Genomic DNA, 27,098 nt, shown 5'->3' with positions numbered 1-27,098 from the left:
CTCACTATGATTTATTAGTGCAAAAAATGTTCTTTAATTTAAAATATCTAATTATCCAAGATGTTTGTATGTTTTTAGAGAAAAAAATGAAAAGAAAAAAAAAGATTCTATATCTTTTGTGCCTTTTTTTCTTTTACTCTCAAAGCTACACATATATAAGCTTTAATTTATAGTGGAGACGTGGTCCAAAGAATAATTAGTATATATTATTATTACTCATATATATCCATAAAGTATTTTAATTTCTTTAATAATATATAAGGACCACTTTGAGGTTGCACATATACCAATATCATAACAAAGCTCACACAAATTGTTGGATTTTTTTTTTTTTTGGTGACTAAATTGTTGGATTGATATTTAACTTTGTCAACTGAAATTATTAAAATTAAAATTAACTACTACTGTCCTAAATTTTGCACATATACCAAATGATGAGTGGCTTTGAGTTAATTGGTTTATATATGCTCAATTTTATTAGAAGATATGTATTCTTTCGTAATATAATACACTTATAACTAGCAAAATAAAATTAAAAAAAAAAAAACATATTTACTAGATTGTCTTAAATCGAAATTTATTGAATATATGTTTTTTATATAATTTATATAGATCATTATATAATAGCTAGTAATTAAATGTTATTGTTTATTCATGAATCGTGTTATCCGGCTACGATTTACAAAAAGAATAATGGTAGGTAGACAAAAAAAACAGCCAGAATTTGTTTTATTTAGTATTAATTAATTGTCGCAACAATTAATAAATGCTAAATAAGGCAAGTTATGACTGTTTTTGGCTGATTTTCTTTGGTTACCACCTTTATAAAGCACGAGTTATGAGCTTTTGCAAAAGACAAAAATTTTGTAATACTTGGTAAATCATGATAGGATAGTATAATTTTATCAATAATCTTATATTTTTCCATAAATTTGGATGATTTAAAGGAAATTATACAAAATTATTTGCCAATACTATTTGTAATAATTATTATTATTAGTAGTATATCTGTATATGATTGAGAAATAGACCAAAATTTTCACTATGTGAAAGTTAGGTGATTACTGTAGTATTTCAAACATTGGAGATGGAGATACAGAAAGACCCAACAATTCTAAGGAACTAACAACATTCAGCCAACAAGTATTGAACGGGCTAGAAAGTCAATAAAACAAAACTAAAACTACACAAAAATAAAAATATTTTTTAAACTTTTTTTTTTCTAATACCACAATTTCATTCATTATCTACCATTAGTTATTCTAAATTTTATATTTTATATTTTAAATTTTAAATCATAATCTCTAAATTCTAAATCTTAAATTTTAAATTCTAAATCCTAAATAATCTTAAATTCTACATACTCTAGATTGATTTTATTTTGTTTCACTTTTATTTTTCTTACTTGAATTTTAGATTTTTTTTGTTTTTTATTTTAGATGTTTCTTTTTAATGATTAATTATTGGCTATTTTATTGGTTAAAAGATATTGACTACCAATATTTTCTCTTTTTTTAGTAGGTTATTAATTTCAATAGTCATCATATAAAGAGTAAATTTTGTACTGATTAAATTAGTGTAAAAAATGGTAAATAATTTTTATTTTTAAAATATTAAACATATTAATCTCTAATAAAATAAATCAGACAAATTTTATATCTTGTTAATAATATTTATTAAACAAAAAGATTAAAACTCTTTTAATTTACTTCCTTTGTTTTTTTATCAGATGTATTTTTATTAATATCAGAGATCTTATACAAAATATTGTGATTCTCTAAGATTGACTTTTTTTCCTCAAATATTTATCATTCTAATAAATGATATGTTTGTGGTGGAGTAAGTGTATAACTTATATACTTATACCTCCCTTATATAGATTAAGAGATATTTTATTTTTGATTCCACTACACGTTTAAATATTTTTGTTAACTAAATTTAATTAAATTAGTTTAAATTTAATAAAAAGTACTCGCATAATATACGTATAAATCACATACAATTTTTTTTATACATTTTTTATATATTTTTTCATTGTTATTTTTTTATTATTGTTATTATTGCTGTATTTTTATTATTTCTCTTCCTCCTGTTCCTTCCGATTATTACTGATAATTATTTCAGTATTTGTTATTTACTTATTTTCTTTTTTTTTTATTCTTTTTAAAGGATAAAACAAAAAAATTATAAAAAAGGTGAAACAAAAACAAAAAAATTGAAGACGAAAAAATATGACGAAGAAGAAGAAAATGAAATGGGAAGAGAGTTTTAAATTGTGTAGAATTTATCACAAAAATAATATCGAAATTTTTTAACTGTGACAAAAGAAATTTTTGAATTTTAATACTGAAATTTTTTAACCGTGATAAAGGTTTTTATTAAAAAGGTGAAACAAGAATGATGAAAATGTGAAAGAAGATGAAGAGTTTTGAATTGTGCATAATTTATTAGAAAAATAGTACCAAAAAATTTTAATTGTGATACAAAAAGTTTATTAATTTTAATAACAAAATTTTTCTGTGACACAGAAATTTTTGTAATCGTGTCATTTCTAATTAAATAACGTATTTTTCTTATTATTGAACTAGTTGAATAATATTAAACTTGTATATAAGATGTCTAGCCATTTTTGTATCATTTACAACAAATTGATGCATCTTTTTGTTCTAAAACATATTTAAATGTATTTTTTTAGTTGAGTGAGTTATTAAGGTTTAGAATTTGTGATTCTTTAAAGATTTTTTGTGTCATTTACTAAAAAATTCTGTGATATTTTGAACTAAATGATGTGCTTTTGTTATCGTTGAATTAATTGTGTGGTATTGAACTAATATATAAGAGATTTAGTCATTTTTTTGTCATTTGCAATAATTTGATTTGTCTTTTGAATCTAAAACACATTTAAATATATTTTGTTGGTTGAGTGAGTCGGTTTTAGACTGATAATCTTTTGAAGATTTTTTGTGTTACCAAAAATTTTGGTGTCATTTGTTGGATATTCTAGAATTCCATAACCCTAAAATTATCCATGTTAAATCATTAAGAAATAAATACTTAAATGTGAAAACGTACTTAAATTCATGAGCATGATTAGAAGAGTTTGATTATTTAATCTTCCTCAATCTTCTGTATCTCTAATAGGGCCAAATCACAACTCTTCTAATGGAAAAAGAGGTAGTGGAGACGGTTTTGGTATGTTGGGGACTAAAACTACTCTAAAGTCACTATTTATATTTGAGCATGACACTCATTAAACCCTAAAATCCAAATAAAATATCTTTGGTTTTGTTCTCATTTACTTCTAAACCAAAAGTAATTACGACTTATCTAATTCAACATTTATGACAATAAATGAGATTATCATTATATAAGTTATTTAATGTAAAATAGCATAATTTGTGATTATAATTTATATATATGTATTGCGTATAAACAAATTCGAAAATTAATAATTTTCCAACATCATTTACAAAAAAATTTGTCATTCATAAAAAATTGTTGTGTCATTTATAACTAAATAATGTGTTTTGTTATTGTTAATTAAATGTGTGATATTTAACTAAGAAAAAGATGATGATGATAATGATGATGATAATAAAAGAGAAGGAAAAAAAATTAAATCAAATGAAAAAAGAAGAAAGAGAGACGAGAGAAAGAAGAGAAAAAAGAGCAAAAGGTGGCGACGATAACAAAAGAAGAAGAAAAAAAAAAGAAAAAAAAAATATACCGCAGCAGTTTACATATGAAAAAAATAAAAGAATAAATTATACAATAATTTAGTTGAACTTAATTAAAAATTTATTCGGTTGCATAACTTTTTTTTTTTTTTTTTTTTTTTTATTTGAAGGTGTCATGTTTAGTATATTTTAAGATATCCTATTCTCATTTCTGAAGCTGATCAATAGGAAATCTCTTAAAGTTACTTTTCCACTGCATTAAAAGCATTTGATGTTAAGATTCTCTAATAAGGCATTATAAAAATTTGATAGTTGAGTTACCTTTATTATCATCCAAAAGAATGCTTAATTTCAGTTATTACTTGAGAATAAAATCAATTTCTTTAGATAAGGAAGGGTTCAATCGCTTTCTTAATCAAAATCAAGCTTCATTCTAATTCCTATATATTTATTTATTTATTGGGGTTAATAAAAGCTAGCATCAATTGACATAGGATTCCAAAACTTTTCAAGCTTATTATGAAAACTTGATGGGTTTCCCCATTGACCTCATTGGATAGGTTTAAGAGCAACATATTCATTGGTCAAAAGTAGACACACTTCATTAGTTGTCTGTTACTACGCTCCATTATATAGCTTTTAACAAGATTCTTTGAAGTTCACTTTAGTCTAAGCTTTATGTTACTTCATTTGCTTTGCTTTGTTCAATCATCTATCTGCTTTATTAATTTGGTGAAGTACCTCCCTCTTCTTCTTCTCTTGCTCAATCATGTGCCTTGCATTTCTGCTTTAATTTAACCCATTTTTAGTACAATGCATATAGCTAGCTCCCCATTATCATAATAATTAAAGGAATAAAAATATATATGTATGCTAGCTTATAATTTTTTTTATACTCTTATCCTATATATAAAAGCAAAAATGTTTGGTAACAAAAAAAAACAGCTAAAAACAGCTAAAAACAGCTAAAAACAGTCATAACTTTACTATTTTTTCTTCAAAAATTGGTTGAGCTAAGAAAAATATTTTTTATTTATTAAATAATAAAAATATAGAAAAATAATTTTTAGTTATCCAACATTAATTAATTTTTTTTAATTGTAAAAATTCTTATTTTTTAGAGGATTGAAGATTATTTAAAATTTAAGATAAATAAAATAATTTAAAAAATTAGCTAGTTTTGACTGAAATTAGTTAAAAAAAACTAACTTCCTAATTAAATTCTAATTAATATTCTTTGTTTAAACTCTTATACATAATTATTCTAAATATAAGTAAAATTATTAATTTTTTTAATGCATATATATGTAATTTTAGTTTCAAATTATAAATATTTTTATGTTTTTCAAATTATAAATATATTATATTCAACAAAATTTATTTTAGTATATTTTTATTCTCATTATAAAAATTTTCTGAATTCGTCTCCGTATGCACATAGCATTTTTTTTTATTTACATTTTCATGAGAATAATTATTCCTTACCATCCATCCACAGGTGGTGTTCATGCTTGTACTCTTTATAGTAAAAATGCTTTACAATTTTGTATTATGTGTGAGTTAGTTGGATACATGCAATTGTAATAAAGACAAGACCTAGGAAAAACCCTTTGCTCATGAAAGCAAAACAAAAACATCTTTAATCATGAAGATTTGTAATGTCAGTTGGGTCCCAATAATAAATTAAAACACCATCAATCAACACTAAAATCCAACCCCTTTATTTGGTTTTAGGAAAAATCTATCTTATATATACTGTGGTAGTCAAGGGTTTAGCAAAAACAAGAGAACTTTTTTGTTATCCAATTCAATGCACGAAAAAAATGAGTTACACTTTCAAAAGCTTTGATTCCCTTTCTTTTTTCAACCCACAAGCTTGCATGTTTAAAGGTTTCCTTTTTCTTCCTTTCAAATAAAATATATGGTTTTAACTTTTATTTATTTTTACAGGTCAAACCATATCACTATATCCAACTCCAATATTATATATTTGTAATTGAGATGTATTTTGTTGCTCTATCACTTAAAACAATCATATAATAAAACATGCTAAGTCCATATTAAATATAGTTATTATATATTTGTATATAAATATATATTATTTAATTTATTTTCTATATATTTTATATTTTAATATATAATTTATATAAGTGATTAATTTAATAATTGATTTTTAGTGTATATATAACATGATTGAAATATATAATAGTCTACAATAAAAATACATTTTTTGAAATATGTTGCATTTACTTTTTTTTTAATTAAAATTAACCTCCTTGAAGTATTTGTTGGGCCAACTTTGGAGAAGAATCAAACAAGAAAACATAAGATGAGAAGACACCACATCCAACTCAAAATCTTAAGGTGTCAAGTTGATAGGTCTTATAAACTCCTCACTCTTCCTTGTTTTTTTTAATGTGGGACTAACTTCAACACTCCTCACACTTGCAACACTAACAGTATTTTTCTAGCCATTGCCTAAAATGATTATCGAATTTACAAATGCGAATTAAAATATATAGTTCTTTATTTTTATAAATGATCCAATAAATTTTTTAAATTTACTTTTGTAAATTTCTATTTATATTCTTAACCCAAACTTCTTTTTAGATAGTGTTAATTTTGATTGCTAAATGCCAACATAGCATTCTAACATAATTAAAATGGTATTTTAAATTAGTTGATTCGACTCAATTTAATCACTCTGTATATAAGATGGAAAAATATTGATCCTTCTATTCTTAAAATTCATTTATTAGTAAAACCATAACGATGTATGGAGAGAATTTTAGGCTAACAACTAAGCCTTTTCAATAAATTTTCAAAATGAAGAGATTTAGTCATTGTTGTTGATGGTAAATATCATGAGTAACACTGAAAATTAAGTCCCCTTTTTCTCCTCGTTTAAGTTTTTTTTTTTTTAAATTTTATAGAATTCTCACAATGATATAAAAAAAACTAAAATAAGAAAGTCTTTTTTTGGGTTTATTAAAATAAGACATTTGTTTTGGTTAATAAAATAAGAAAGTTTTTTTTTTTTTTTGTATTTGTTTTTTGTTATTAAAAATGAGAAAGTTGTTATCCATATTAATATTCTTGGGTCGAAATTTGATGTGGTCTAATTAATTTTCGGCTGGGCTTTGTATATCCATTGGTCTCATAAAGTAGAACCCATACTTATCAAAAATAAAGTAGTGCTAAAAAATATATCACTATGTTATCATCCCACCAAAAAGAAGAACCTGATTAAAACCCAAAGATTATGTCAATAAAACTAATGTCTTCATCAGTATCTTGCCCAAAAAATAAGTTTTCATCAGTCAACCATTAAAAAAAATTGGCCTCAAAAGGAAAAAAAAAAAAATTCTCGTATTGGTACTAAAAAAATTTTAAATAAAAAATTTTAATTCCCAACAAATATTTATCTAACATTCTTTGAAAATTATTTTTATCAAACATATTAGTCTTTCTGTAATTTTAAAAGCGACTAATTTATCTTATAATAATATTTTTTAACCTAATTATCTTATAATAGAATTTGTTAAGAATTTATTTATCTCATGCATAATTTGTTAAAAATAATGAGGAATCAATTTTTCTGATAGAAATAATTATTGACGACTTTTAGAAAATAAAAATTTATTAAAAGCAAACATCTAATTTAAATTCTTGAAAATCAATTTGGGTATTTATTTAAAGAAAAAAGATTTTTTATATCAATTATTTGTCCTTAATAAATAATGATATTTCTATTCTTATGAAATTTTGTATAGAATTAAGAATTTAGTCCAAACTTTAAAAGTCTTTGGAAAAAAAAAAGTAATATAATACTTAAAAATTTTCTTTAATGTTTCTCATAAATTAAAAACAAAATTCCAATATTTGAATGGTGCAATAAATAGTTTTGAAAAAACTTGTGTAGATTACAAGTAAAAGAGGCACAACTTAAAAAAAATGTTTATTTTTTTAATTTTTGGGTGCAATAATAAGATTCATTCCTGATATTGGTTAACACAATAATTTTCATGCATGACACGTACACTACTCTGAGCTCAGAGCTTTCCCTCTTCTTCAAAAATGGATTCCTCTGATGAACCTTCATCATCACCACTACTTTCTGTACCATTTCTCTTTCTTTCTTGAAGTTCTTTCATTGCTACATTCTATTATGATCTTTCAAGATTGATGATAATGATAGTTAACTAATAATGACAAATGAAATGCGTCACAATTTTTGTCACCTTTTGTTGCTAATAATTTTTTATGCATGTTTCTTCCTTTTTCATCCCAGGATTCTTCCAATAATCTCAACAATAATAATGATGATCTAGAATCTTCCAAGAACAAGAACAATGAAGACACTACTACTATTCCCTCCCCTTTTGTATGATTCAATTCAATTTCTCTATTATTATTGTTATTCATATGTTGTATTCTGTTCTTGAAGTTCTTTATCATCACTAATTATAATTCTTTATTAACTAACTAGTGAATTATGTGACATGCATTTATTAATTAATTTATTTAATTTCATCCCAGGAATCCTCCAATCCCAGCATCAGCAATGATGTAGAAAATTCATCTCCATCAAAGCATCATCATGATCATGATCTTAATGATGATGATTACTTTCTTGGTGAATCATACACACCAGAGCTTGTTCTGTCACCAGAAACCCAATCAATCTTATTAAGGTGAATCATTTTCACAACATTCCTTTTTTTTTTTCTTAATTATTTTTCTTTTGTCTAGTGTTGCTGTTTTAATTTCTTGACACAAAATTTGTGTGTATTATTATTATTTCTAAAAAAGTGGCCTACGTATTGGAGACGATGGTGATGTTCTTGAAGATCTTTGTGATAACAACTTCGAATTTAATGTGGAATCATCACAAGAATGGAGAGATTCCAATTTGTTTGCAGATGAGATTCTAGGAATCGAACCTTCCCTTGATCATTATTGTTCAACCTACCCCACGGTAACATTAATTAACCCTACCATAGATTCTTGCTGTTCATTTTTATTTATTAATATATAGATGTTACCTTATATATGTATATTAGAAAAATGTGCATATATAGTATAAAATATACGTTAAATTATAAAAAAAAATCGGCCACTAAATTAGGTATTAGTATAGAATATATGTTAAAAAATAAAATACGTATTGAAAATAAGTTAAACTATATATGTATTTATATGCAAATATACGGAAACTGATTTGGTGACGCATTTTTATTAATAATATTAATAATGTAGGGTAATGAAGAGGACATTGACCTTATAGAAACAGTGCAATCTGAAGATGAAGTGAATAATAGAAACCTTGTAATAATTGATGCACCAATTCAGGAAGAGGAAGCACCAAACTTCAAGTTGAAGCCTTTTGGTTTGCATTTGAATAGCATCATAAAATCTACAAAAAGGGTTCAACCTGAGACACATGAAAATGTTGTAGTTGGGAGTAGTAGTAGTAATAATAAAATAAAAAGCATTTTGATCTCACAAGGTAGCAATGGAAAATCAGTAGTAAGAGTTGTTGTTGATGAGACTCAGATCCATCAAGACACCACTTCCAATGATAGTGTTCCCATTTCTCATGATCTTAACAAGTTAGTGTTCCTCTTCTTGTTTCATTCTCTATTTTCATTTTTACCAGTGTTTTATATATTTGTAAATTGCTGTTTTTGTTTTGAGTACAGGAGAATAATCCAAGACAGTAGTGAGAGTAATAATGGTTGTACATGTAAGAAGAGTGCATGCTTGCTCCTGTGAGTATACTATACTAGTAATGCTTGCTATGATGATGCATAGACACGGACACGAGACACGTTAATATGTAATAGTATTTAGGTGTGTCCAAACTTGTCCGAATTTTTTTTTTATTTTTTATTAAAATCCGGTTTGACACAGAAGATATAATGAGTGTCGTATCAGAAAAATATCCATGCTTTCATAGTTTGCTACTTCATTTAAATTCAATTTTGATACCGTTTTTACGTACTAATTACATAAGCTACTTTAATAAAAATAATTATTTTTTATATATTGATCGCATAAATAATCATCTAAAAGAACAGATGTAATTGGACAAATATGTAAATGTATCAAAATTAAAGTCTATTTAAATGTTAAACCGTATCTTGTTTCATTAACATTAATGTTTGTTTGTTTCATTATTAATTATTGCAGGTACTGTGAATGTTTTGCTGCTAAAGGTTATTGTGCAGAATGTTGTACTTGTGAAGGATGCTTAAACAGAGAAGAACATGAAGACAAAGTTAATGATGCTAGGGACAAAATCAAATCTCGTAATCCATTTGCATTTTCTCCTGAGATGGTTCCACAACCCACTCACATTCCATCGGTATAACTTAACACCCTTGCTCTTCACCATATATGCATTTTATTTGAAAGCTTACAAAAGGGTATAAATGACTTTTCACATATATCCACAAAAAAAAACTTTAAAGTAGCATCATATTTTCTATTAAAAAAACAAGGTTCCTGTAGTTTTGCGAAATTTTCAATTAAGTTTCTATACTTTTTTTCTTTTTAATTGAGTTCTTGCACTAATTTTTTTTTAATTGGGTCTCTATACTTTTTTTTTTTCTTTTATTTAGGTCCTTATACCAATTCTTTTTTTTTTAATTGGGTTCCTATAAAATTAAGTCAATTACTATTAAAAAGGACTTAATTGAAAAAAAATTAGTATAGGGACTCAATTAAAAAGAAAAAAAGTATAGGAACCTAATTAAAAATTTCACGAAATTATAGGGACCAATAGAGTAATTAAACCAAAAAATAATTACTAATGTTGCAATAAATGTAGGCTAGTAACCAAGAAGAAGAAGATGAAGCAGGCAAAGATACATCAAGAGAATCGAAACCAAGTAAATTCTTCACTTATTTGCCACGTGTCGGTTTAGTAGAATCAAACACCATCAGCACTAATTCTACAAAACATGATGCTGGTGATGACAACATTTATAAAGAGAAACTTAACCAAACTGGTGGAGGATGCAAAAAACAGTCAGTATTCTTTTTCCTTACAACTTTTTAAGTTTAATTATTCTATTAATTAACATTAATCTGTTTGAAACAGTGCATCAAACACAAGTGATGGTAAAAGAGCATGTACATGTAAGAAGAATAAATGTCTGAACCTGTAAGTAAAGTACATATTTTTCCAAATGTAACATGTAATTTACATTATTAATTCAATTCTTGAATGACATGGTTTTGCTATGCAGTTATTGTGAATGTTTTCATGGTGAAATCTACTGTTCTGAGGCTTGTGCTTGCGAAGGGTGCTTAAATAGAGAAGAACATTTACACAAAATTCATGAAGCTAAGGAATATATCAAAAGGCATTATCCATTAGCATTTGCTCCAAGGATTCTTCAAACTCATCTTTCCTCCCCCAATAATATGGTATCACTTTCTTTATTTTTGATATATTTTAGATAAAAAAAAATTGAGATTTATTTATTTTTTCATTATTTGATTTATGGTGTATAGGATAATGAAAATGTTAAGACAGCAACAGCATCATCATCAGCAAAGCACAGAAGAGGTTGCAGATGCAAAAATTCAAATTGTATGCAGAACTATTGTGAATGTTTTGAGGTAATTTTATTTTTATGGAGCATATGCATATTATATATATATATTCTTTGTATATTATATTACTTAAGTGAAAACATAAATGTTATTTGAATAATCTATATTTTTTATATCCAAATTATTCTTCTCATTCTTTTCTCTCCAATAAAACACTCTCTCTTTTATATATATATCTTTAATTTATTTTAGGTATTTAATTTCACAATAGATTAAAATTCAATTATTCTTAATTTTTTATGGCAATGTGTTAACCAATCTCCTTCAAAAAAGATTGAGGTTGGATGCTCCAGTCTTTGTGAATGCAAGGAATGCAAAAATCCACATGGCAAGAACAAAGGTAAATTGTAATTTGATTCATGTGTTCTTTTTATTAGAAATTTGAAAAATAATATACATAACCTGAAGAAAACATAATTTGTGTTTAATTTTTTTATTATAAAAGATAGAATCTTTGTTGTGAATTGTGGTGTGGTAGTTGAATAATAGATTAATAAGACTTATCATAATTAAAAAGTAAGATTGTATTAAAGTTTTCTTTCAATTATTATTATTAATTAGAATTTAAAACACACAAAGAAATTTTGATTTCATTTTTGGATTTCAGATTCAGGTCATAAGCAAGATGCAGAAATGGATGGCAATGAAGAGCAAATAGTCCCACCTCCATCAACATGATTAGCAGTGGTCTAATATTAGTTTTTAAATTGCATTTAAGAATAAAAATGTATACATGTAGCTATACTGAACAAACTTAAAAATAAATTCCATATAAATAACAATTTATAGTCTCCCTAAAAAATAATTGCTTTAATTTGCAGATAGTTATATATTCTCCCAACTATGCATATGTTATTATTATCAATTCTGTTAGGTAGACAATGGAGATTGTGAACAATACGAACAAATGACTAATAATTCTCTATTACCATATCTAACATATAGGTTTTGGAAAAATGACTGATGATTAATGAAAATTGATGTAATTTATCCCTTTTATAAAGTGTCCTAATATAATTAGATAGCCTTTTCCCTTTTGACCAACTAACATTCAATTGGTCAAAACTGGTATGGGTTAAAATTTAAAAATCAATTGTTTCCCTTTTAATTTTCAAGAAAAGAAAAAGGAAGCTAGCTAAGGAGAATAAAAAAAAAATTATAATCACCAAAATTTCACTTTATTTAGTACAGGAATACAGAAAACAACTTATGTATATTATCCATCCTAAAATGAAATAAACAAAATTTGCTTGGTGTATAGGAAATTACCCATATACCCCCCAACCAAAGCATAATTTCCCAAAACCCCAAATCTAGAAACATAGTAGTAATCCAATCCTATAAGACAAATATAGAAACTTTATTTATTTAGTACATGAGAGAGAGAGAGATGAAGCAGCTATACCAAATTACCAATATACCCCCAAAACACCACTATCTATTCTATAGTGCCTCTTCCATTACCCTAAAAAAGCTCAATTGTTCTCTAGTTGAACCTAAACCCCTCAAGTCCCAAATTTGCAGTTAACCAGCTACAAACTTCATCAGTCTCTTCAGGAACTGTATAGTGACCCAACCTGCACACCAAAAAAACACCATATTATTATTCCAGTGATGCTGGGTAACCAACTTTTTTAAAATTATTTTGTTTACCTTAAATCATAAAACATTGACCTTATATCCTAAATTATAAACCTAAACCTTAAATATGATAGCCTTTTACAGAATAAAGCTATTACCCATTATAGCTCCTAAATATAAGATTCCGGAATCCGGCCGCACTTAAGGCCCCTGCGGATTTCTCTCCAAGTTCATATGCAACCACATCGTCCCCTGCGAAAAAGAATACGATATAGTTTTAGTGATATCATCAGGTATGAAAGTCGACCCCTTTTTAGACGAAACTTGATGAATACGTAATCAAGTAATGAACACTTGTTTTAGATGTTCAACCAAAATGAAAATGTTAAAATGGTTGATTTAAAAAATTCAGTCAAATTCAGGTCCAAAAGAAGTTCAACCAAACTAGTATCTCAACTTTCATATACATCAATTTAGATGAACAAAATAATTAACTCTTTTATATCCTAAATTAGTAGAAAGAGAAAAAGTAACAATAGCAGGTATGAATACCTCTGCCATGGCAGAGAAACAAGGGCAACGACGCTGCACGCCTTATGCCATCGCGTGATCCTTCAATCCGATTTCTCAAGGCTCTGTGTCAGTTAAAGAGGGGAAAAACAAACTTCAGAACAGTTCATATCAGCATAAAGAAAAGGAAATTATGAGTGGCATAGAAACCAAACCTTGAGCAAGGAAGCCAGCCACTTAATGAAACAATTGCACTTAAGTGGATAGGGTAAATGTTTCCGTTCGCGTAGCGCCCCGAAACATGGCAGACAGCTGAATGAAGTGCAGTTGCAGCACCCATACTGAAGCCCCCGATACCGAGTTTGACTGTACATTCAGCCAGCAGTAGCATTTTTAAGTAAAATTACAAGCAACTTGGATTTGTTAACATTTAACAACAGTCCCATGTTTAGAATTCTAAATGTAGCATTTGACTTTGCTCTAAACAGTTTCTTGTAGACTTTGGTAGCATAAAATTAAAGATGCATAAGCAAAGACACATTAATTATTATGATTACTTTCATAATCTCAAAATCTTGTTGATAATTTCACTGAATAGTCCTCTAATACCAACAACTCATCTTTCATTCTTCATTACCATGAGTGCAATTCATAAATCTAGCCATAAAGGCCAGGAAATTTGTAATAACTAACATTGAAATCGACCAACTGCTTTTACGGAGATTTATTATGTATTTCGTGGTGTAACCAACTGGAGAAGGCCTATAAAGACCCTACTTAGGAGGATAGGATTGGATCAGATGGAAGGTAGTCCTACGACTAGAGGTAATAGGAGACCTAAGAAAACTTCTAGAAGAGATTTAAACATAAATTGTCTAAACAAAGACGTCGTTCGACCCATGTAGCCAATTCTAATGAGACTAGGCTATGTTATTGGTGTTAGCAACTAATATCATGGTTTCTGTTAGGGTGTTAACTATTTCATATATTGAGTTAACCAGTGAACCATATAATCAAGTGAAAATGTTATGGCGGTTGCAATATCGAGTTTCTTAAGTGATCTTGGAAAACCTACTATTTGGAGGCTCGGTCGACAGAAGGTTGGCAACATGTGCAGCAGAAGCATCTAATCCCTCCAAATCATCTGCAGCATTTTCCGAAATCTCCCCAACATCGAACCCTGGTAGAGATTCCTCAACAAATTAGACCATTCTCGACAGTTACAACACCGAACATACAGTATGCATGCAAGGAATTTTATTAATGTCAACAATGAAGTGTAGAAAGCAAATCTTGCAGCCAAAACAAAATGGAAAAGCCATAAAGGAAAATGATGTTTTCAAGTGAATTATGTTGAATTTTTTTAGCACCAATCTTACAAGCACTGTAAGGAAATCCACCGAACAGGGCTAGAGGTCGCGTAGGAGCAGTCGGGCAAATCCATTTAATCTGCAGCATAAGTTTCAAAAGAATAAATGGCTTCTACTTATCAAACAAACATGTTTTCCAAATATATTACATTAATAATGTACTTATGTTTATTCTTACATTTGGAAGAGGAAGAGTTTCAAAGATTTGGGACCAGCTGCAAAACAACACAAATTCCAAATTACTAATTCGAAGAAATTTTCGAACTTTTCAACCATGCATAGAAACAAGATAAAGTACAAAAAATAAATAAATAACAGTAATAGAACAAGCTGCAGGCTACATGTTCTGCAAGTAAAAAAAAAAAAATGACACTTGAAACTATGATAAAGTTTCCTTCAAGTTACACATTAAAATTATATTAACCTCCTACCTAATTTTGGGACCGCGTATTAATAAAATGGCGATTAGAATTTCTATGCCTAACTAAGTTTTGGGAACAACATAGATGGTGAAGTAGTGGTCCCATTCTCTAATATTTCTAATCTCAGAGTCAAGGTTTCCTTTACTGAAAACTTTGATCAAGAAGAAGAATGTTTGTTTTCTTTTAGAAAAGATTTTTAATAATAAATTTTTGGTGGACAGAGCCTTTTGTAAAAAGAGCAAATGGAACTTATTTAATAACCAAACTTCTCACATCAGAATAGGACAAGATTTTGACATTCCCTTACAGATGTTAAATTTAATTAGAAGAAAACAAACACAGCATTCTTATTGAAGGCATATTCTCAAGCACAAGGCATAGGGTATCCACTTGAGTTTCCACCGAAAAAGTGTCACCAAACTTATTCAAATGATTAAAATTCCAAACACCATTAACTCCAAACTGTTGAGCCATGCACATTGACAAGGACAGTCATTTGCACATGTCTTAGGACAAAAAATACAGAGACACTGAGATAGTAGAGACAGAAACATTTCGCCTGTCTCTTTCTCCAAGAGGTTTCGATCCTCTAATGTTTCCGTATTTTTTGTCCTGAGAAAAACTCTTCCACAAAATCCATGTCATTGATGATGTAATGAATATTTGAAATCCAATTAAGGAAAGAGCATACATCACTAAAAACTATAGTAATTGCATAAGGTTAAGATATTGAAAGTAGCGAAAAACAAACCTCGAGCCATTATCACCGAGGCCATGTAGCCAAACTATAGTTGCTTGGTGCCTCCCTTTAGGCCTAACTACATGAGTCCTTCCGAACTCGAAATTCCTTCTACCAGCTCCATTTCCACCACCTAAAAACAAAAGACATTTTAGTTTTCGAAATTCTTTTACATGGTCGTCCAATCAAATTCATTCTTTTGGATGATTCATTTCACTAATGCGGCACTAAATGTTCATACATATTAAATCCTTCAAGAAAATGTCAGAAGCAAATAAATGTAGTGAAATTAGGGCAATGGAAAAGACAAAAAAAACTAACCAGAACTCATTGAGGTGCTGTTGTAGCTCATATTCTCTATAATCTCAAAAATGCTAATGTCACTGCCACAAAATGCTTAAGATGATGAACTTCTGTAATGAATGTAGATCACAAACATAAGCAATCCCTATTTATACCCAAATGGGAGGGTCACAATAAAGCAAAATAATAATAATAATAATGATAATATCAATGAATCTGCATCAAAGGCTATGAAGCTGAACCCTCCTAGAAATTGACAGAAAGTGAAAAGCACCTAATAAAAGGAGATACAAAACTAAATAAGAATAAAAATAAAATAAAATAAAAGTCTCAACTCTTTATGAGCTAGAACCCACAGCAAAAAATGAAAAACTATGTAGCCAAATGTAATGCACAAAGAGAATAACATTGGAGAATCAATGCCCGTGGAAATTGAAGTAAAGCAACATCAACTATAACAACAAGAAGAATATTTGGCAGCTAAAAAAACTATTTTTTTTTCTTTTTTTTTAATGCCCATTTTCCAATCTTCCATAAATGGTGTGCTATATATACCGTTAAAGCAAAATGAAGTTGAAAATTTGAACTTTTCACTTGTGGAAAATGAAGTGTCCTTCATAATCTAATATTTTTTTTCCCTTTTATATAAAGAAAAAAATAATAAAATAAGAGAAAAAGAAAATATGAATGAATGAACATAAGAAGGGAGAGTAAAGTTTTGTTCTTTGCACCAACCTTAAACACTTCAAGCTGGTGGGAAAGGGAAACAAACCCAAAAAAGCATAAGGGTTTTATTTTTCTTTTCTCTTTCACTTCACCTCATCACTTTGATTTTTGTCTTGGTTTGGTTTCGTTCCCACAGCTTTGTGTCTGCACTTTTTACTTTGTCTCTTCACACTTCACACTTCACACTTAACACTTAACACTTCATAGTTCATAGTACTCACAACACAACACAAAACCCCAGCATCAGCATCAATCTCTTGTTTCATTACAAATTTTATTTACTATAATGCCCTTTGTTTACACATGAGACATGACATTACTAACACGGTAACGGATTTTTTTTATAATAAATAAAATAAATCAATTATTTATTTATATATTTTAAAAAAATATTTGTATTTGTTTATTACTTATTTCATTTGCAATGGCAATATTTATATTCAAAATCTATGTTGGTCATACTTCGTTGCCATATGACTATGTTTACAATAGGATTTGAACCAATTTAAAAAGTAAAATTATATAATTTATTATAATCTAGATTATTTTAATTTGATTTTATTTTTTAATTTAATTCAATTTTATTTAAAAGATTGTAATTTATATTTATCAATTTAAATTCATTTTATAATCAAATTATTATCATTTAGATCAAATTTATTTGTCACAAAAAAAAGATCAAATTTATTTATTTGATTTTGAAAAATAAAATTCAAAATTTTTAAATTACAAAATTTTTTAAAATTTAAATGAAATATAATTCAGTTTTTAAAAATAACAATTTAAAATTTTCAAATTTAATTAGATTTGTCAAAGTTCCTATCACTACTGTGTAAATACTTTAACAAATTAAATAAATTATAATCTTTTCAAAATTTATTTATTTTGTAACTTTAAGTAATTCCTTTTGCATTTTTTTAGAATTTTATTAAGAAAATATGTATAAAAAAGTTAAATAGAGTTACAATTATAATAAAACTTCATAACTAAAATCTAATTTAATCAAATTTATATTTATAATAAAATAGATTTTTTTTTACCAAAGATATGAGACTCAAACCCACAAGCTCTTAATTAAGTATAGGGAGACTATGCTATTTGAGCTATTACTCATTGGCTTATAATAAAATAGATTTACAGTTATAAAAAGAATAAATAGTATATATACATATAGCACATGTTTTTGTATATATAAAACATCTTCTGTTAATATTTCTTTTCATATTTTGTGATTAATATTAATAAAATTTGAAAAAAAATATAATACTATAAATTTTCATAAAATAACTATATCTATTCATGCAATTTGCTATTAAAATTTTATCAATTGAAGAAACACTACTCACCAATATGCTACTTATCAAAGTACACTAATAAAATTCATTTACTCTTTTTCCGTGTCTTTTTTTTTTTTTTCCTTTAGAAGAAAGTTCATTTACTTTTGTATGTTTCAGAAATGGAGAACACCGGTGGGTTATCTCTTTTCCCATTAATTTAAGAAAATCAAAAAGAAGAAGAAAGGAAAAAGAAGAAGTTGGTTTCACACCACACTATGCGTCAAGCGTTTGCGTTTTATTTTTACTATTTTTAGTTTTTTTTTACTAGTGTCCGGCGTCTATTTACAGAAATTAATTTAATAATAGAGTAAAGGTGGTGGGATTCAAATATATAGGTGTATGGTGTGTTATATATAGATGTGGACCTATAACTTTACATATCTGTAAAATACAATACACATCTAGTAAAGAAGAAAAAAAATAAACTGATTGTTGCAAAATAGCAATCTGCCTTTTGCAGAGAGGTGTTGTTAATTTTATAATTAAGTTTTTTTAGTATAAAAAATATTATAATTAATTATATATTTTTTTATAAATTAAAGGTATTCACAATTAAAAATTTAATTAGATTTTTTTTTTATCAAAAGTAGAATATAATATTATTGATTGCAAGAATTAAGCAATAAATAGAGATGGTTCAATTTTAAACAACACAATAATAAAAAAAATAAAACGGGACACTCTCACATTACATATTTTAGAACAATCGAGACTAAGAATTCAATAGTTACATAGCGTCCTTGCAGCAAATTCCCCTTCCATCCTATCTGCTATGGAAAAAATCTCAAAAAGAGAGAAGCTCTTGTCTATGAAGATCTTCATATATATTATACACTTTCTAGATTTGCCAAAGGGTGAAGGCTGCATTTGCTATTTTTCTGTTTTCTCCCTCTTCTCCCATTATCCTTTCACTCACATGCACCCACCGTTTTCAGAATATATCGTCATCCCTTGCTATTTCTGATGGTTGGATCCTTGCCAAACATCATACTTGTCTTAATTAAGAGCATGAGGCCAAGCAATTGGTCACCGATTCGGAAGAATTTAGGTATCTAGGACATTGTGGTGAAACTGTTGGAAATTGGTGGTTCAAATTCCACCACACTGGAAGACCATTGTGAAGAGCACGCCAGAGAAAATTTTTAGCTTTGGGAGGGCATTGGATCTTCCAAAGAGCTCTCCACATTTGTTTCTGTTAAATTTCTGGTAGCAATTCCGGTGGATCGTGGAATATTCTGTTAACAAATTTTTAGCTTTTCAGCATTTTGCCCAATAGAGAGTGAGGTCAAGAGATGATTCTCTAGCCTTGTTTTCCTAGCATAGCTAGGTAAAAGCTTTTTAAATCCTTGAAATTTAATCCTCTTCAGTTTGACGTCTACAGATTATATCCCAACAAATCTAGTATTGTCTTCTTTCATTCTCCTTTTGTCCCTACCAAAATCTCATTATCATACGTTGTATGTCCTCTATGAGAGTCTCAGGTAGCTTGAAACACCCCAACGTATATATCGAAATGACGGAATGGCAGTGGCTATGACTTTAATCAATGTTTCTCTACTGCTAGCTGATAAGAGAGATTTTTTTCAATGCTGTAATTTTTTCGCCACCCGATCCTTAATATAATTGAAGGTTGCCTTCTTCGATCTCTGTATCACTGAGGGTAAACCCAAGTATTTATCTCGGTTCCCAACATGGGAAATGTTGAGAATATCAGATAAAGTATCTCGGGTTTTAGGAATAGTATTTTTACTGAAAAATAAGGATCACTATTAACCACTTGTCCACTCACCCCATCACTATAAGATTGTAGAATTTGGGCTATGTTAGCACATACTTGGGGTGTTGCCTTACTGAATATAATTGAATCATTTGCAAAAAATATATGAGCAATGTAAGGACCTCTGTAGTTCAAACGTATTCCAGTGATCTCATTCATTGTTGTCAAACTCGCAAGTTAACTTGTAAACTCGTACGAGTTTATGATTTTAGGTAGTGGAATCGAGTTAACTCGGACACAAACTCATTTCTGGGTAGACTCGGGTAAACTCGGTCAAACTTGCGAGTTTATTCACGAGTCAGCGAGTTTTCTTTGGTTGGCTTTTTTCGCCAAAACAGCACCGTTTTGGACCCAACAAAAAAAAAACAAAGAAAGGCAGCAACCCACTAACCCTAAACGGCTGAACCCCCTTTTCTCACATTCACTCTCTTCTCCAAGCTCTCTTCTTCTTCGCGTTTCGTCGTCCACGGTCCATCCCTCACCGCCGTCCGTCTCCAGTCCCTCGTTGCCGTTTGCCGTTTGCCGTTTGCCGTACCCCAAACCACTATTCTCTCACTCTCGCTCTCTCATTCATCTTGACACACTCTCACTCTCTCGCAGTCTCGCTCCCTGTTCTGCATCGAAGAACGCATATTCATGGAGCACAGTACAACACAGCAACGCCAGTGTCAGCCACGCTTCCGTCGGTCATCGTGGAGCACAGCACAGCAACGCGCCAACGCCAGTGTCAGCTACTAAGCTGAGCCTACTCCATTCAGCCATCTCATCCTTCAAGTATGTTTAAAAATAAATTAGTTACTGAATTGAATCAATTCATGCATTTGGTAGTTGGTACTTGTTAGTGTGAGTTTAATCTGTTTTGAATTGCTGCATTTTGAAATTTGTAGTTGTTACTTCTTATTTGTTAGTGTGTGTTAGACTGTTAATTGTTATTGAATCCGAAACTCTGAAATAGTGAAATATGAATTTGTTGTTATTGAATCTGCTAATTTCTGTTATAGCTTTCTTTTCAGTATTCAAGAGCAGATCTTGTTTACTTATTTTTATTTGATGTATCTATGAAATTTTTCTTCATTTTTCAAGTCAAGTCTTCCCTCACGTGTTGTTAATGTTAACTTGTTATAATTGAATTTCATGTAACTATGTAAGTTTGGTATGTTTTGTTGAAGCAAAATCTTATCCTTTAGCATGGCTGTAATTTTTATATCATTGTAAAATTCCTCAACAATATGATCCTTAAAGTAGAATCTTATTTGTATTTCTTTGTTCTTCTAACCGTCTATTACAAGGATAAGTGGATAATTTTTCTTAATTATTTAGTTTATACTTTGTTGATTTGTTGATTTAGGGACAAAAATACAAAATGCCGAACCTGTACTTGAAAGAAATGATGTTTCTGATGAAGATGGTGAAAATGATGATGTTGATACCATGGAAGATGAAGATATTGGAAGGTTTCAGTTTTAGACTTTTAGTTTATTAGAACATTTAATTGTTGTTTTGTTGTTTTTTTTTCGGTTGTGTAATTGTGTTATATGATGCTTTAATTGTGTGACTGTGTGTTTTATGTTGAACTAGATGCATACTTGTGATTTGTGAAGGATTTGAATGTGTGTTCTAGAGTACTTGTTATAATTGTAGCATTATGTTAATTTATTATGTATTTTGATGTTGAAATTGTTAAGTTTGATGTCTATATTTGAGTAAATATATATATTATACACGATATATATATTTTTTACAAAAAATTTATAACAGGTAAACTCGTACGAATCTACGAGTTGAGTCTACGAGTCGAGTCTAGATCAGCTCCACGAGTTTACCTAGACTCGCGAGTTTGACAACCTTGATCTCATTCCTCTGTTCTCCTCTGTAGAGTAGATGGGAGAGTCCCTCTGCACAGAATAAAAATAGATAAGGAGAAAGGGGGTCGTCTTGTCACAATCCCCTACATGGCTTAAAGCAACCATGAGGTTGTCCTTTCACAGCAACAGAGTAGGAAACAATCGTTACACATTCCTTCATCTACTCCACCCACCTTCTACAAAAAATCCAATTTTTTCATAATAGCCCAAACAAATTTCCATTCAACCCGGTCATAAACTTTGCTCATATCTACTTTCAACGCTAGTTCTTCATCCGCAAACCTCTTATTCTTCAAGAAGTGCATAAATTCGTGAGCAATCAATACATTATCACTAATAAGCCAGCCCTTTATAAACACATTTTGATTATCGCTAATGATTCTGTTCATAGTATGTTATAATCTATGCACCAGAATTTTAGAGATAATTTTATAAAAAAAATAGTACTAATACTGATAGGCCTCACTTGGTTCATCTTGCTGATGTTGGGGACTTTAAGAATTAAACATATGTGTGTATGATTGAAGGCTCTGAGCATCTTTCCTCCCTCAAAGAAGCTATGAACAACATTGAGAACATCCCTTTTAATAGTGTCCCAGAAAAACTGATAGAATTTTGCAGTGAATATGTCCTCTTCAGGTGTCGAGAGAGGATTAATAGAAACAACTGCATCTTTGACTTCTTGATCCAAGACTGGTCTAGTTAGCATTTGATTGGTATTGTTATCTACCCTTCTATTCAACCCCTCCAGCTCCTCAGTCGGTTCCTTTGGGTTAGAAGTAGTAAATAGGTTTTCAAAATATTGCTACGCAATACTAGCTATTTGTTCTGCATTAGTACCAACCTCACCCAAATCACTTTTCAGCCTGTGCAATTTGTTTTTGCTGCTCTGCATACAAAATTTGGCATGAAAGAACTTTGTGTTCTTATCACCCCAATGCAACCATTGCACCCTGGCCTTTTCTTTCCAAAATCTTTTTTCCCTCTCATATTCATCTTCTAGTTTTGCCTCTAAGACCCAGATCATAGTGGTGTCAGTCTCCGCACCTTTATCCTTCTCTACATTTAGCTTTGAGGTTAATTCAACAATGTTTTTCTTTAAGTTAGTAGACGAATTTTTCTGTCATGCAACCAAATTGTGTCTACATTGTTTAAGCTTGCTGAACAATATAAACATCAGAGAACCTTCAACCTCCATTTGCCATGAATTTACCACCACATGACTAGCTTCTTTGCTGTCACACTATCTTTCCTGAAATCTGAACCTCCTCTTTGTTTTAAATCCTACTCTATCCAAAGAAATCAGAAGTGGTCTATGATTAAATCCTGTGTCATCTAAGTGCACAACCGAGCCATTTGGGTAATTCTTTTTCCACTGAATAGAGGCCAAATATCTATCCAATCTCTCTCTAATAATTTTAAGTTCTACCTATTTATTACTCTAAGTGAACATACTACCTTCATATCCAAGATCAACCAGGCTGCCTCCATTAATAAAGTTTTGAAAAGCTTGAATAGATTTCATTCTTCCTCCTTCTTTTTCATTAAAGGCTGAGATAGCATTAAAATCACCAGTAATCAAAATATTTTTCTCCAGCTGTTTCTAGCATATTAAGATCTGATTATATTGATCGTTTCGTTGGGCCTCCTTTTTATGCAAATGTACTCCAAAAATCTCCCAACTTCTGTTATGCCATTGTCTCTCCAAGTGAAATGAATAAAAAAATCAGTATGCTGAATAATATTAATATCTTCATCGTCCTTCCATATTAATACCAGCCCTCCCGCTATTCCTCTTGGTTCAACACAATAAAATCTCTAAGAACCTACTTTTCTACCTTGTTTTTCCACAAACGAAGTAGTATTTTTGGTCTCGCATAAGAATACCACTTCGTGGGAATGGGTCCTACATAACCATTTGATGCTATGAACTGTCAGGGGTTTTTTCAAACCCCGGGAGTTCCACATCATCATCTTCACGGGTCTTGGGGTGCCGCTTTTGGGATGGCACCCTAAAGCTCTTCAAAATAAAATTCAGTAGATAAAATAGTCTTCTTCATTAAAATACTCATCTTGCTGCTCCGAATTTTGCTTAACACCAATAATCTTACTCCCTACCTCTGTCACTTCCATATTTCTCGCCAAATGTTTGATTTTTGGTTGTTTAATACTTCTTTTAATACCTCTCTTTGTGCTGCCTTCGTGCTGCCTATGTGAAACACCCCTACTTCTTCTATCTGAATCAAACTCTTCATACCTCCTGAAACTGGTTCTGATATAGTGTATGGAATAATGTTTTGGTTTTCCAGCGAATTTGAATTATCATACTGAGCTAATGGTTTTAAATTGTTGGATTGGTTTAGGTGTATTTGAGAATTTGATGGATTATGGATACGGTTGGAGTAATGGTCATTGAATGATAGGTTAGAAAGGGTTTTTAGAAGGCTTACTGGTGTAGGTTTATTGTGAGGTTGAGAGAAGCCTGTTTCCTTTCCACGTGGATTTGGGTGTGAATTGTAAGAATCCAATTTTTAGTAAAAAGACTTTTCTGGTTTTTTTTTTAATTTATTTCATAAAATCTCGAACTACAGTCCAATAAGAAATAGTGAGGCTGACCCAACGATAATAAAAAAATGAAAATTAAAGAAAAAGAAAAAAAATTAAATAAAAAAAGGTCATTAATAAGGTCAAAATTGACTTTATGAGGATAATTAATCTCCTAAGCCAAGTTTGACTAGTAAATAATAAATATTAGCTTACTATTGGTTTATTTTCCTCACTAGAGATTTTTTGAGTCGGAAATTCACTTTTAGTGACAGTTTTGCGTGCGTCGAGAAAAACTCTAGTAACCGAAAACCTCGGAATCAATGGTCAAAATAATTTCTACCAAACTAAATGTATCTCAAGATTTATATTAGCCATCCATTCATGATTTAATCCTTTAAGAATAAATATTAGCCATTAATTATTTTACCACACGGTAAAATTTACTCCGAACCGAATTTCTGACTAATATTTCGCAAACGACTCCTAGAGACCCAAAATCTTCTTACTTGCCACCCAAGTAACTTGTCTCTCCTTCTCAGTCTCTAGACTGAGACTATCTCACCCTTTCACCTCTCTCTGCTCTGTTTTTAACCTCAAGTAACTAACTGCGGTTAATTGTGGATAAGCTCGACATGCAAGCGCTGACCAGGCTTCCTCGTTTTCATGCCCCTTATTCATTGAAGCCCAGCCCTTGACCACAAAAATTTCAGCCACTTTTACCACCATAAATTCAGTAAGACTTTGATTTTTTATTTAAGGAAGCATTGGCCACAAAATTCACAAAATACTTTACACATTTTTACACTCTTTTGACCGAATTCTTGAGAGAGAAAGACAGAAAACTCTTGCACCTTTTCTCTGTGCTCCAACCCTATTACAACTCTTTTTTCCATTTTTCTTCATGTGTTCTTCAAGGACTCAAACCATATAAGCACAAACTGTTGCCTGTTTTCGCTAATCCTTGTGTTTATACCAAAATTTCGGCTAGGTAAACTCTTGTTCTTTCTCCTTTCCTTTTCTATTTTTAAAACAGTAGATATGATGAATTCCTACTCTCCTTTATATATAGAGAACTCCTCTTGAAGTACCCATGGATCACACTTAAGGAGTTAATTAGAGAGATTCGAGCTCAAAGCGGTTGAATTTCGATGTTTTTGCGACACTTTAGGCCAAAAATGAAACTCACCACCACCAGCTGTGTTTCTAACATTGTGTGCACGTTTCTAGTGTGTAAAAGGTTTACTAAATGAATTACATAAGAGGTAAGGGTTAGGATTAGTTAGAATATGTTTGTGCTTGTTTTCGGTGTTTATATGAGCCACTTTGTGGTGATTTTGTACTTGATTCTTAATTCTGAAAATTTAGTCATACTTCTCTATTTTTGGAATGTTATTTGAGTGATATATGAAGTTATTTACCTCTGAAAATTGTATGAAACCACTGAAATAATTTGGAGCACTTGGGGTTTAAGTTTCAAGTCTTAAAAGTCACTAAAAGTGGATAAAAATAAAAAACTTGACCCCTGAAAATCCAGCCATTAAATGATCATGAAAGGCATGTGTATAAGGGTCAAAAAGAGGTTAAAAAACTGATTTTAATCCTATGAAACAAAGGTATAAAAGTAAAAAGGGTGTTATGCTCATTTTTAGGTAAAAAGAGGATTAAAAATGCACTTTAATTGAAAGATAAGTAAAATTCTAAACTTAGAGTTATCAAATATAAATTAGTAATTATATAAATTAATTGGGTCAAAATTATAATTACAATAAAATTTTGGGCCTAAATAAAAGTTTTAGTAAAGGTTAGAAGTAAAACGGTAAAAAGCGGTAACTAGAATAAGTAAGTAAACTAATAAAGGGTAAAATGATCTTTTAGGTTCCTAAGGATAGATTTGGTATTAATTAAAATTATTATAGATAATTTGGTCATAGAAAAATATTATGATTAAACCGGTAATATTTTGACGTTAAATCAGGTTAAACGGTAAAATTAGAGTACTTAGGGGCATGTTAGTAATTTTAGATATAAAGTCAAAATTAAAAAAAAATTATTAATTAACTTAATAGAAGGTAAGAAGGTCTTTTAGTAAAAATATGAAAGGAGAATGATAAAGTAATAACACTAGTGGTGAAAGTGTCACTAAAAGCCTAAAGAAAACAGTAAAAGAGAAGTCACGTACAAAATGGCAAAGTTGAAAATATATAAAAGTACTAAAGCAAAATAGTAAATATGACAAAGGTTGAGATTTAAAGAGCAGAGACCAGGCACAAGTTTTATTTAAAAAGAAGAGGAGAGAGAAGTCCCTTAGAGATAAAGTTTATTGAAATATGCTGCGAAAAAAGAATTGTAAACTCTAAGGTGCTAGAGGTTGTCTGCAGGCGGGTATTACCCACTAACTGCTAAAACTATATTTTTCCTTTGTGCGTATATTATGGTGTCAAACTTTGCGACGATTGCCTGTTGTCACGGACTGATGGTATGCTTAACCACATCGACATGTATGCACGGACGAATGCAATTGGGAAACTATATTTAGGACTAGTTCCTAGGTAACGTCGGGTTGCGGGTAGTCAACTGACGCATGAGCTCATGGCCTGCATAAGACCAGGCATGCATCATAC

The 27,098-nt window shown here is 29.5% G+C and overlaps 1 protein-coding gene across 2 annotated transcripts; it reads right to left on the bottom strand.

Moving 5' to 3' along the window:
- Positions 1-12,456: 12,456 nt before the first annotated feature.
- On the bottom strand, positions 12,457-17,200 carry LOC112772744 (acyl-protein thioesterase 1). 2 transcript variants are annotated; one of them, XM_025817742.2, is made up of 10 exons: positions 16,961-17,200; positions 16,244-16,335; positions 15,935-16,055; positions 14,940-14,976; positions 14,771-14,840; positions 14,467-14,571; positions 13,607-13,757; positions 13,434-13,516; positions 13,040-13,133; positions 12,457-12,877 (listed from the first exon to the last, which is right to left on the bottom strand). In XM_025817742.2, exons 2-10 carry the CDS (start codon positions 16,272-16,274, stop codon positions 12,787-12,789), a joined length of 783 nt encoding a protein of 260 aa, XP_025673527.1. In that variant the 5' UTR covers positions 16,275-16,335; positions 16,961-17,200; the 3' UTR covers positions 12,457-12,786. The 2 variants fall into 2 exon arrangements, with proteins under 2 accessions (XP_025673527.1, XP_025673528.1); XM_025817743.2 differs by having other exon boundaries at positions 16,244-16,332; positions 16,961-17,099.
- Between the last annotated feature and the right edge of the window lie 9,898 nt (positions 17,201-27,098).

This window comes from Arachis hypogaea, chromosome 18 (assembly GCF_003086295.3).
Source record: "Arachis hypogaea cultivar Tifrunner chromosome 18, arahy.Tifrunner.gnm2.J5K5, whole genome shotgun sequence".
NCBI lineage: Eukaryota > Viridiplantae > Streptophyta > Magnoliopsida > Fabales > Fabaceae > Arachis > Arachis hypogaea.
Note: the sequence above shows the minus strand (reverse complement) of the source record. Positions and strands in the feature narration are given on the sequence as shown.